The following is a 13504-nucleotide window of genomic DNA, read 5'->3' as shown; positions in this document are numbered from 1 at the left end:
TTCCTCACTTACCATCGTTCTTCCTCACTTACCATCGTTCTTACTCACCTACCATCGTTCTTACTCACCTACCATCGTTCTTCCTCACTTACCATCGTTCTTACTCACCTACCATCGTTCTTCCTCACCGGTCATCGTTCTTCCTCACTTACCATCGTTCTTTCTCACTTACCATCGTTCTTACTCACCTACCATCGTTCTTACTCACCTACCATCGTTCTTCCTCACCGGCCATTGTTCTTACTCACCAGCCATCGTTCTTACTCACCTATCATTGTTCTTCCTCACTTACCATTGTTCTTCCTCACTTACCACGGTTCTTCCTGACTTACCATAGTTCTTCCTCACTTACCATGGTTCTTCCTCACTTACCATCGTTCTTACTCACCTACCATCATTCTTCCTCACCTACCATCGTTCTTACTCACCTACCATTGTTCTTCCTCACCTACCATCGTTCTTACTCACCGGCCATCATTCTTACTCACCTACCATTGTTCTTCCTCACTTACCATGGTTCTTCCTCACTTACCATGGTTCTTCCTCACTTACCATGGTTCTTCCTCACTTACCATAGTTCTTCCTCACCTACCATCGTTCTTACTCACCTACCATCGTTCTTACTCACCTACCATCATTCTTCCTCACTTACCATCATTCTTCCTCACTTACCATCGTTCTTCCTCATTTATCATTGTTCTTCCTCACTTACCATCGTTCTTCCTCATTTATCATTGTTCTTCCTCACTTACCATCATTCTTCCTCACTTACCCTATTCACCCTATTTCCTAAAGAGACAGGCAACTTCCTGTCCTGGATACACATATGCCAGTACTTGTGTTGTTTTGTTTCATCAGCATTGCTGTGTCCAGTTGTGCGGTGGTATATTATGATATGAAAGGGTTAAGTTGACAAATTAGTTTTTATATGAATTGCACTTTGATACGGTTATGTTGCTTATAATAATCCCAGCACTGTCCATATTTGGCCACTAGAGGGAATGTGAAGGGTTAATCCCGCAATACCAAGCCAGGACATTTAAGGATGCTTGCAGTAGTTCTGGGTGGCAATGTGATGAAAACTCATCTTCCAGCATGGTGAGATTCTCTGTTCATTGCTCTGCCTGTTTGTGTCTGTGTCAGGTCTAAGTACTGTGCAGCTCTCACCTGCAGAGCTCTAGACTGAGAGACCCAGGGATTGTGGGATATATGGTTTCTTCACAGGAAGTGTCAGTTCTCACACTACAGGGAGTGGTTATGCATTAACCTGTGCAGTGTCAGTGCATGCTGCAAGTCTCACGTGTGAACACAAACAGAAATCTCTGACACAGGAATGTGATGATTTACTCTACTATTGGCTATGTGTACAGGGCAACATATGACACCATGACACTGCATGATCAACATCCATCCTGTGAATTAGGGTTGCACCGATACCACTTTTTAAAGACAGAGTACAAGTACCGATACATTTTTTTAATGTCATGTGACAGTGGACTGTCAGTAGTTATTTATTTTATTTTATTTTTTTTACGATTTTATTTTTTACAATTGATATTTTTTTGTTATTTTTTTTTACAATGCTTTCTTTTTTTTTCCTTTGTGAGGAGGGGGTGGTGGATGGGGTCAGTGTTTCTTTTATTTTCTATTTTCTATTTACAATTTTACCTTTAAATATTTATTACATTTTTATTTATTTTTATTATTATTTTATCAGCCCTGTTGGGGGGTGCTTTGGTGAGATATCAGACCCCGGAAATCTCCCTTTTTGAGACAGAGAAATAGACTGAGGACACAGATTCCCCAGTTCCTTTCTCTGCAGCCTCACCTGCACTGCAGATGAATGGAGAGGAGAGGAGACAAAGGCTCCTCTCCATTCATAAACTGAGATATCGTAGACACAAATGACGATGTTTCAGTTATGAAAGGACAGTCAGTGATCACTGACTCTGTGCAATCAGAAAAGAAAGGAGCCGGTAAATTACAGATTTATCGACTCCTTCCTCCGTTCGCCATCCTGACAGATCTGGGACAGGGAGGGACCGGAGGAGGACAGAGGAGCAGGGAGAACATGGAGGGTGACTGGAGGAGCATGGAGAACAACGGGGCGGGGGGACGGAGGAGCACACCGAGGAGGGCATGGAGAAGGACACAGGGGACAGTCAGGGGTGATTGGTGCAGCGGTGGGGGGGGTTACAAGCACCGATCTCTCTTTATAGATTTCAATAAAGCAGCTGAAAGCCACGGGGGAGAAGCGGCTGTCAGCTGCTTTATTGAAATCTATACAAGGAGACCGGTGCTTGTAACTCTCCCCCCCCCCACCGCTGCACCGATCACCCCTGACTTCCCAGGTATCGGGTCAAGCATCAGAGCATTTGCACGAGTACAAGAACTTGTGCAAATGCTCGGTATTGGCACTGATAACGCAATTAGTATTGGTATCGGTGCAACCCTACTGTGAATGACACCATGACACACATGATCAACGTACATCCTATGAATGACACCATGACTGGAGATGGCCTTGCGGTTCGCACGGCGGTCGGTTCGCGGCAAATTTTGCTTATTCGCGATTCACCAAACCGGCAGACTTCTGCCGCTGTTCGCGTGGCGGACATATGCGTTTACATTGTGAACAACTTTGACTCATGACACATCCCATCATGGGGTACAGGACAGCCAATAGAGACATTTCAGCACATGGACAATTGGACATTCCCCCTAACTTATAAATAGACCTGATCTGGCGGCCATTTTACATTCTGTCTTTTGTCAGTGTAGGGAAAGGATGCTGTGTGGAGCAGGGACAGTTCGTTTAATCACTAGCTATTACTATTAGGTCCACAAAAGTCCTTTTAACGATTGGTATAGGTGTACAGTATATAGGGTTGTAATACACTTATAATATACTTTCTTTCAAGTATATTATGGTGCACTGCTGACTGCTGTGCTGCAGAGTGCTGACCGATTCTGCAGCTGTCTTTTATCAGTGTAGGGACTGAGGGACAGTTTGGTGTTTTGAGCAGGGACAGTCTGCAAATCACTAGCTACTAGGTCCACAAAGGTCCTTTTATAGGTGTACAGTATATAGGGTTGTACACGTATAATATACTTTCTTTCAAATATAGAAAGCGTATTATATATCACCATGCTGGTGTCAGTGGTCTCTATCACGGTGCTGGTGTGGTGTCAGTGCTCTCTATCTCGGTGCTGGTGTCAGTGCTCTCTATCTCGGTGCTGGTGTCAGTGCTCTCTATCATGGTGCTGGTGTCAGTGCTCTCTATCACGGTGCTGGTGTCAGTGCTCTCTATCATGGTGCTGGTGTGGTTTCAGTGCTCTCTATCACGGTGCTGGTGTGGTGTCAGTGCTCTCTATCTCAGTGCTGGTGTCAGTGCTCTCTATCTCGGTGCTGGTGTCAGTGCTCTCTATCACGGTGCTGGTGTGGTGTCAGTGCTCTCTATCTCGGTGCTGGTGTCAGTGCTCTCTATCTCGGTGCTGGTGTCAGTGCTCTCTATCTCGGTGCTGGTGTCAGTGCTCTCTATCTCGGTGCTGGTGTCAGTGCTCTCTATCTCGGTGCTGGTGTCAGTGCTCTCTATCTCGGTGCTGGTGTCAGTGCTCTCTATCTCGGTGCTGGTGTCAGTGCTCTCTATCTCGGTGCTGGTGTCAGTGCTCTCTATCTCAGTGCTCGTGTCAGTGCTCTCTATCACGGTGCTGGTGTCAGTGCTCTCACGGTGCTGGTGTCAGTGCTCTCTATCTCAGTGCTGGTGTCAGTGCTCTCTATCACGGTGCTGGTGTCAGTGCTCTCACGGTGCTGGTGTCAGTGCTCTCTATCTCAGTGCTGGTGTCAGTGCTCTCTATCACGGTGCTGGTGTCAGTGCTCTCACGGTGCTGGTGTCAGTGCTCTCTATCACGGTGCTGGTGTCAGTGCTCTCTATCTCGGTGCTGGTCTCAGTGCTCTCTATCTCGGTGCTGGTGTCAGTGCTCTCTATCACGGTGCTGGTGTCAGTGCTCAGTCTCTATCACGGTGCTGGTGTCAGTGCTCAGTCTCTATCGCGGTGCTGGTTTCAGACAGTGAGGGAGATAGCAGCAGAGAAGCCAATCAGCAGGCAGTGCCAGCACCATGGCTGAGGATCAGCACTGGACTGGCACCTTCGGACCACCGCAGTGGAGCCCTGCATAGGTGGGGGTAAGGCCCGGGCAGAGGGAGGGGCTCAAGCACAGGTTGGGACACTGGCACAGGACTGTGCTGCCCTGACTGTGGCACTGATCGTCTCCTGCACCCCCTTCATAGCCTGCCCTGACCTTGCCTCTCCTCCATGGCCTTCATGCGCTCCTGAATTGTCAAAATTTCACAGATAAAAAAAAGAATGCTTGTCATTGTCGATCCCAGATTCACTTAATACTTTTGTTATGTCAGTGTCCATGTTGTGGGACTATGTGCGCACAGCTAGTAAGTATTTTGTGGTTGAAAATATGACCTGGAGGTTTTTAAGGATCGCCTGCCATTAAAGTCAATGGGGTCCGCCGCAAACTTTGGAGTTTGCAAACTTTTGGCCGCGTTCGCGGTTCGCGAAACGTCCCGTCGGAAGTTCGTCCATCACTAACCATGACACTACATGATCAACGTCCATCCTATGAATGACACCATGACACTACATGATCAACGTACATGCAGATGAAGAACACAGGGTACAGGTAGGAAGATTTATAACGTCTTTGAATGGGATCTCTGGTCACAGCTTTCACTTTCATTGTATTACATCAGCATTATAACAACAATATAAACAATACTTATTACTGACAATCCAATATAAGATTACTTGAAAAATCTCATTTCATGTTGTGAGTGCTGCCTGTCTGCTGGTCTTCTTTTTTGCCAACTTCCTGGATTCCCAGCATGCTCTGCAGCTTATCCGTCTCCATTCCTAAGGACCACATAACCTATGGTCCCTAGCTGATTCCGGGAACTGACTCCGCCCCCTGAAACTCCTCCCCTCAGAAGGCGGGCTCTGTGAAAAGTGGGACACACCAGTGCCTACTCACAGCACACAGTGACTCCGTGTCCCAGGAAGGATATGTGTAGGGTCTTCACAAACTTCCAGGTGGCGAGGAGTGCGAGGAGGGAGCTGGAAATCATTGGAGGACGATGCGGAGATGGAGATCAGATTTTATATTCTCACCATAGATTCAGTTTTACTCTTATGAATGAAATATGAATAGCAGCTAAAAAATGTTTTATTTCCTTTATCTGCAGATCCAAAAGCATCGACCGGCTACAATTTCCTGGTTCCGTGGATCGGTATGTTCGGTATCAGTATATATACACAGTGATGGTTTTACCGTCAGCACTCTATCGGGTCTTCCATTCCCCTTTAGGCCGGGCCATAGACGGAGCGATTTTCTTTCCTGCATTCCCATGTAGCCATTGTGTTCACGGTGGGGGAGGGGGGGAGCTGCCCCCACCGGGAGAACATAATGATTATTGCTGGCAGCTATAACAGCCACTGGCAATAATCGCATGTAAAATCTGAAAGGCTGGTTGTACCCAAGCTGATTGATTAACCACTTGGGATCCGCGCTATTGCAAAATGACGGCAATAGCGCGGACCCACATTTTCGGGACTACGTCTATTGACGTAGTCCCGGTTACGAGCGGCCTGCGCGCCCCCTGAGGGGCGCGCGCGGCGCGCTCTGTGATCGGCGAGTCCGTGAGACTCGCCTGATCACCGATCCGTGTAAGGGGTCGATCCCGACCCCTTATCACGTGATCAGCTGTCAGCCAATGACAGCTGATCATGTGATAAAACGGAGCCGGTAATCGGCTAGTATTCCTCCTCGCGCTGACAGCGCGAGGAGAAAAAAAAAAAGCCGATCGCCGGCGGCCGTGTTCGGGACATCAGTCCCGAACACGGCCAGCAATTTAAAAGGACACCTGCCCCCTGCCACCCGCAGTGCCATCCTGAAATAAAGTAAGTGCCCCCCTGTCAGTGCCACCCAGCAGTGCCCATAGTGCCCACAGTGCCACCCAGCAGTGCCCACAGTGCCACCCAGCAGTGCCCACAGTGCCACCCACAGTGCCACCCAGCAGTGCCACCCACAGTGCCACCCAAAATCTGCCTCAGGTGCTGCACCCCAGTGCCGCCCATCAGTGCCCAGCAGTGCCGCCCATCAGTGCCCAGCAGTGCCGCCCATCAGTGCCCAGCAGTGCCACCTATCAGAGCCACCTATCAGTGCCACCTATCAGTGCCCATCAGTCCCATCTATCTGTGGTACCTATCAGTGCCCATCCGTGCCACCCATCCGTGCCACTTATCCGTGCCACCCATCCGTGCCATCTTATCTGTGCCCATCTTTGCCCATCAGTGCCGCCTTATCTGTGCCCATCGGTGCCGCCTTATCTGTGCCTATTAGTGCCGCCTTAACTATGCCTATCAGTGCCCACCAGTGCAGCCTATCAGTGCCCACCAATGCAGCCCATCAGTGCCCACCAATGCAGCCCATCAGTGCCCACCAATGCAGCCTATCAGTGCCGCCTAATCAGCGCACTTCAATGAAGGAGAAAAATGACCCGTTTGCAAAATTTTATAACAAACTATTAAAACATGATTTTTTTTTTTTTTTTTTTGCATCTTTTTTTGTTTGTTTAGCAAAAAATAAAACTCCGAGCTGTAACTAAATACCACCAAAAGAAAGCTCTATTTGTGGGAAAAAAATGATAAAAATTTCATTTGGGTACAGTGTTGTATGACCGCGCAATTGTCATTCAAAGTGCATCAGCGCTGAAAGCTGAAAATTGGTCTGGGACTGAGGGGGGTTTAAGTGCCCAGTAAGCAAGTGGTTAAGCAGTAGGTGGGCCACCTGTCCAGGATTCACCCATTATTCAGACGGGGCTGTGGCTCCCCAAGCAACGAGATAGTCACCCACAAATCTGTGGCCGCCCGGGAGCTGTAGGTGGCTCTCTGGGGGGCAGGTTCCACATCACTGAAGGGCAGGGCGATGATGTCAGCAACAGCAATATGGCCGTACCACCGACCGTTCACCGTGGCGCAATACGAGCGCTGCTTTAGTATTCTCCTTGGGGCGACCCAAAGGTGTCCCTGGTCTTTTACAATCCCTTGTTTACTACTACAAAAAAAAAAAAAAATTTGCCCTGTGCCACTAGAGTTTTCGGGTTTGGCTTAATAAAAAGGTGGCAACCCTATGGGTCAGCCTGCCCACACATGGTTCTAACCGCCTAGTGGTGGAATAAAAAGCACCGGAGGCTCGGCAAAATTCAGAATTTTCTGAATAATTAGGAAAGAAGCCAGTTAACAAGGCCTCGGGCCAAGGCCGGGCCTTAGAGCAGAGGGGGGAGGGGGGAGGCACGCATATTTTCGTGCATTTGCACCGATAGAGCTGTACCGAGAGCGCGCGTCCTGCGTGCTCCCGGCGGCTCATGAAAAACTTGCGATGGCTTCTTACAATCAGGAGCTTTCTGGTCACATGACCGCTGAGACAGGCGATCACATGGTCACAAGCCCCACCCCGCCTCCTGGAATGTCAAACCCCTTAAAGGGCCGGTGTCCTATCATATATGGTGCCCCATCGGATAGTGTCTGCTGTGTACCGCGCATGCGCAGTACACAGCACACACAGATTCCGAAAATAGCCGAGGATGAACGGCGCCTGCGCCGTGAGTCCAGGTTCTATCCCCACCATCCAAGTGGACATAGAGAAGGAATATAAAAGAGCAGAGCGCAGCGAGGCCGAGCCCGAAGCATGGCCCCCCGAAGCGTGGCGAGCGAAGTGAGCCCGCGAGGGGTCCTATAATTTTCAGAACCCTATGTCCGCTTGGATGGTGGGGCTACCACCTCCACTCACCGCGCAGGCACCCATTTATGCGCAGTACGGGGCGGACACTATATGATGGCAGGACACTATCTGCCAGAACACCGGTCACTAAACTTTTACTTACACTGTCATTATGAGACACCGTTCTACTACGGTAGTTTTTATAATTGCTATTATTGTCACTGCCTACATTGTTCTCAATAGGTATGATTATCTACACTTATTTCTAGCCCCAGATGGATTCATTGTCCTTGGATATCTGTCCACCTTGGGTGGGGATGTGGTTTTGGGTCACTCCTCTTTACGCGCTCCCTCAGTTCCCGTGCCTGACATTACCGGTGGGCCCCCGCTATCCAGTGTTTTTCCATGCCTTGTATACACAGCAGACCTGTCTTTAAGTACTACTAATGGACTAATGGAATATAAAAGAGCCGAGCGCAGCGAGGCCGAGCCTGAAGCGTGGCGAGCGAAGCTCGCCGGCGAGGTGCCCTCTAATTTTCCCAACCCTGTGTCCGCTTGGATGGTGGGGGTACCACCTCCACTCACGGCGCAGGCGCTGTTCATCTTCTGAGGGGCGGACACTATATGATGGCAGGACACTATCTGCCAGAACACCGGCAAGAGCCGGCGCCAAAGGTGTTACAGTCAGAAGGATAATCGATGGTCCCCCATTCTACAGCACGATGCATGCGTCCCGGCATTGAGTAGCTCAAATTTGTTACATGGACTTGTCATCGGTGGAATTTTTTTTTTCCACCTCGTTATGGAACAGATACAGAAATCATGGCGGGTTCTCTTCGTACAATTCAGAAAATATGAAATATATAACGAGGACAGCATAGGTGTGCATTAGGGTGTGCACCCCAAAGTTCAAACACGCATGCTCAGATCAAATTACGAGACCAAAGCTATTGGCTACTAGCCGCAACGTAGTCCCGTCATCACGTTCTGAGCGATCGGATTTTCCCGACAACTTTGTCCTACCGTGTGTGTATGCAACACCGGTTTCGGACAAAATCCGTCGGAAAAAAAAGCAGACGGATTTTGTTGTCGGAATGTCCGACCCGTGTGTACAAGAGCTAAGACTGGGATGTCATTAAAGTTCATGTGCGTGTAAAGGCAGGCGTCCCAATACTTTTGGTAATATAGCGTATGTGTACATTGTAATCGGATCCCCTCCTAAATTGTCCATTTAAATTCACTTGCTGTATATCCACCACACATTGCTGATTATAGTGAGCCCATGGCCGGTCACTCTGAGGATTATTCTCTCTGCACAGGGAAGGGATTGCTGATCCTGTCGGGGAACACCTGGTTCCAGCACCGCCGGCTCATTACTCCAGGCTTCCATTATGATGTTCTGAAACCGTACGTCAAGCTCATCTCGGATTCCACCAATGTTATGTTGGTATGTACAGAGCAATGGCCGCTTTCTGTCCCTCCGATATCTCACCTGCGGGATTCCTCCACCAGCGGACATTGTTTTAGCTGACCCAGCATACAGCTTATCCCCCCCCCCCCCCAAATATTTTGCTGTGTGATTTGGGGGGGTGGGATTTTGGGGGGTAAACCTGTTCTAATGGGGCATCCACTAGGTGTCTGTTTGCTGGTATCCTTTCAGCTACTTTGTGATAAAGCGAGAAATGAAACACTGTGTAGTATATTATTTTGCTTTTATTAACCACTTAAAGTGGTTGTAAACCCTTGCAGTTTTGGCCGACAGGCAATGCTCAAAATAACAAGTGAGAGATATCCTCCATGGTGTAGTAATTTAAAAACGAACGATTTATTTGTAAAAATAAAACTACTCACAAACAGGAGCGAATAAGCAGGCACACACACAGCTAAACAGATCGGTGGATGGTACGAACGTCACTCCCGATTTCCTACGCGTTACGTCACGAATGGAGTTGAAGTCCATTCGTGACGTAACGCGTAGGAAATCGGAAGTGACGTTCGCACCATCCACCGATCTGTTTAGCTGTGTGTGTGCCTGCTTATTCGCTCCTGTTTGTGAGTAGTTTTATTTTTACAAATAAATCGTTCGTTTTAAATTACTACACCATGGAGGATATCTCTCACTTGTTATTTTGAGCATTGCCTGTCGGCCAAAACTGCAAGGAAGAGTGGCACTGTCAGAGGTCCCAGTCACAGCCTACTTGACCCCCCCGGAATTCCCCCTGCAAATCTGTTGTCTTGCTGTATACCTTACAGCTGTGAGGTAATTATTTAGGAATGCCAGCACTGACACGGGATACCGTTTGGAGGAAAACTACCTTGGCACATTGCACTTTATGTTTGGTTGTGAAATCACACTTTAGAGTTGCACGATTGGACTGTGTATGGGACACTTTATCGAGATTCACAATTTTTTTGCTGCTATTTTGCTGCTTCTCGGTTTCCTTTTTCATCAAGGAATATAGTATTGCTTTTCTCTGTTTTTTGCACGTTTAAAGTATCCATAGAATCTTTTTTAGATCATTTATCACATTGATTTATTGGTACATATTTGTTTGCAGTTTTATTTTAGACGTTTCACCTTTTTTCTATATACACATTGCAATGATTAATTATATGCACTTTATAGCCATAGACACATCTTTGCCTATTTTTTAAACACTGGAATATATATTAGATGTTTATTTGAATGCAATCTTATAAGTTTTAAGCATCACATACTAAGCACTATTGCACTTTTTTTATTCACATTTTTTGGAGAACTGATAGTCTCCATTTATCACATGAGTTTATTTCTTTCTTGGTATCTAAGGAAGCGCAACACACCCCCTTCTCCCCAATTATAGACCATTCATTTCTTTGTAAATGGGCAAACTTACCAAATCTGTAGGTGTCCAAATCATTATTTTCCCCACACTAAAATAGTCACTTCGCTTGCGTTATAGCTGGTCCGTGATTTCTGTAGCAAACAGGATTCCAGGCATCTCAAGTGATTGCAGGAAACCGGGTTCCTGCTATTATTTCTCTCTTGTAGTGTGGCTTCTAGTGTTTTTCCATCTGGCAAAGTCTTCTTGTGTAGCCCCCCTTTCAGCTTGTCCCGTTGGCCTTTTGTCTAGAAAGTTTGGGTGGCAATTCCCACATGGGCGTATCACCTTTTCTGCCTCTTCCTTTCTACATCACTATCTATGAGAGAAATATTTTCTACGACAGAAATATTTTCTAACTCCAAACTCTAGATGGCACTGTGGTATCATGCATGCCATGGGTCACACATACCAAAAGGTCAAGGTACTGTTAATCTTTATTGACGTAGCTTTGGGTCCGGTGTTTGACAGAAGCTCCTCTAAAGCAACGGCAATAGATAAAAATGTGTGCACTGCCCAAATATACAACAATTGTATCTGTTCTCCCATTGGCTAAGAGGACAGAAAACTAGTTAGGGTCAAATATGTTTCCTGATAGAACAAGGATATGTTTAGAAGCTGATGCTGTTTACTCCTGAAAACCATTCAGGATTGTTGAGGGCACGATGAGGGCAACTGATGCTTCATTCTTGTGTGTCTGTCACCTCCTGGCAGGACAAATGGGATCCATTGTGCAATAAGGAGGAACCGGTGGAGCTTTTCCAGTATGTCAGTCTGATGACCCTGGACAGCATCATGAAATGTGCCTTCAGCTACAACAGCAACTGCCAGACTGACAAGTGAGTTCCATCAGCAGCAGCTGCTTCCTTCTATACACTGTCATGACTTTCTGGGACTCCTCCTATTCTGATAATGTATATTCTTCCTTTCCTATATCTTCCGTTGTTCCATTGATGTTCTTTCCATAGCATGTTACTCTCCTAATGTCCGTAGAACGTACCTTCCCTCTCTTAAAGTAAAGCTGTCCTCTATATACAGAGTAAAGTAACTGGTTCTCTTTATTAGGGCTGCAACAATAGATCGGCCGCCGAAAATGATCGGCCGCAAATAGGGTTATAGGCGTTCTGCCGATAAATAAAAAAATAAATTAAAAAAGTGCTGATAATGGCATGCTGCGTCCCATTGACTTCAATGTAAAAACGCCCCTTATTGACATCAATCCAAAATCACATCCATTTGACTTTAATGCAAAAGCGCCCCCTAGTGACTTCAAAGCAAAATCTCATCTCATTTGCTTCAATGCAAAAGCATCTAATAGTAAATTGAATGCAAAAACACCCCCCTAGTGACTTGAATGCAAAAACGCCCCCTAGTGACTTTAATGCAAATACACCCTTTAGTGACTTCAATGCAAATACGCCCCCTAATGACTTCAAAGCAAATACGCCCCCTAATGACTTCAAAGAAAATACGCCCCCCTAGTGACTTCAATGCAAATACGCCCCCCTAGTGACTTCAAAGCAAATACGCCCCCCTAGTGACTTCAAAGCAAATACGCCCCCTAATGACTTCAAAGCAAATACGCCCCCCTAGTGACTTCAAAGCAAATACGCCCCCTAATGACTTCAAAGCAAATACGCCCCCCCTAGTGACTTCAAAGCAAATACGCCCCCTAATGACTTCAAAGCAAATATGCCCCCCTAGTGACTTCAATGCAAATACGCCCCCCTAGTGACTTCAAAGCAAATACGCCCCCCTAGTGACTTCAATGCAAATACGCCCCCTAGTGACTTCAATGCAAATACGCCCCCTAGTGACTTCAAAGCAAATACGCCCCCCTAGTGACTTCAAAGCAAATACGCCCCCCTAGTGACTTCAAAGCAAATACGCCCCCTAGTGACTTCAATGCAAATACGCCCCCTATTGACTTCAAAGCAAATACGCCCCCCTAGTGACTTCAAAGCAAATACGCCCCCTAGTGACTTCAAAGCAAATACGCCCCCCTAGTGACTTCAAAGCAAATACGCCCCCCTAGTGACTTCAATGCAAAAATGCCCCTTATTGACTTAAATGCAAAATCATGTCCCATTGAATTTAATGCCAAAAACGCCCCCTAGTGACTTCAATACAAAAACTTCCCCTAGTGACTTCAATGCAAAATCGTGTTCCATTGACTTCAATGCCAAAAACGCCCCCTAGTGACTTCAATGCAAAAACGCCCCCTAGTGACTTCAATGCAAATACGCCCCCCTAGTGACTTCAATGCAAATACGCCCCCCTAGTGACTTCAATGCAAATACGCCCCCCTAGTGACTTCAAAGCAAATACGCCCCCCTAGTGACTTCAAAGCAAATACGCCCCCCTAGTGACTTCAATGCAAATACGCCCCCCTAGTGACTTCAAAGCAAATACGCCCCCTAATGACTTCAAAGCAAATACGCCCCCCTAGTGACTTCAAAGCAAATACGCCCCCTAATGACTTCAAAGCAAATACGCCCCCCTAGTGACTTCAATGCAAATACGCCCCCCTAGTGACTTCAAAGCAAATACGCCCCCCTAGTGACTTCAAAGCAAATACGCCCCCCTAGTGACTTCAAAGCAAATACGCCCCCCTAGTGACTTCAATGCAAATACGCCCCCCTAGTGACTTCAAAGCAAATACGCCCCCTAGTGACTTCAATGCAAATACGCCCCCTAGTGACTTCAAAGCAAATACGCCCCCCTAGTGACTTCAAAGCAAATACGCCCCCCTAGTGACTTCAAAGCAAATACGCCCCCTAGTGACTTCAATGCAAATACGCCCCCTATTGACTTCAAAGCAAATACGCCCCCCTAGTGACTTCAAAGCAAAT

At 47.1% G+C, this 13504-nt stretch overlaps 1 protein-coding gene across 1 annotated transcript in view; it reads left to right on the top strand.

Annotated features, from left to right (window-relative positions):
• The window catches only part of LOC143926702 (cytochrome P450 4B1-like), a 43978-nt gene that overhangs the window by 11693 nt on the left and 18781 nt on the right, over positions 1-13504 (top strand). The window contains exons 3-5 of the mRNA XM_077450713.1: positions 5255-5299; positions 9111-9238; positions 11367-11491. Of these exons, the coding sequence (XP_077306839.1) occupies positions 5255-5299; positions 9111-9238; positions 11367-11491 (298 nt within the window). The remainder of the gene's footprint in view (positions 1-5254; positions 5300-9110; positions 9239-11366; positions 11492-13504) is intronic.

Source organism: Lithobates pipiens, unplaced genomic scaffold (assembly GCF_037356315.1).
Source record: "Lithobates pipiens isolate NorthernLeopardFrog02 unplaced genomic scaffold, aLitPip1_a1.2 Scaffold_23, whole genome shotgun sequence".
NCBI lineage: Eukaryota > Metazoa > Chordata > Amphibia > Anura > Ranidae > Lithobates > Lithobates pipiens.
Note: the sequence above shows the minus strand (reverse complement) of the source record. Positions and strands in the feature narration are given on the sequence as shown.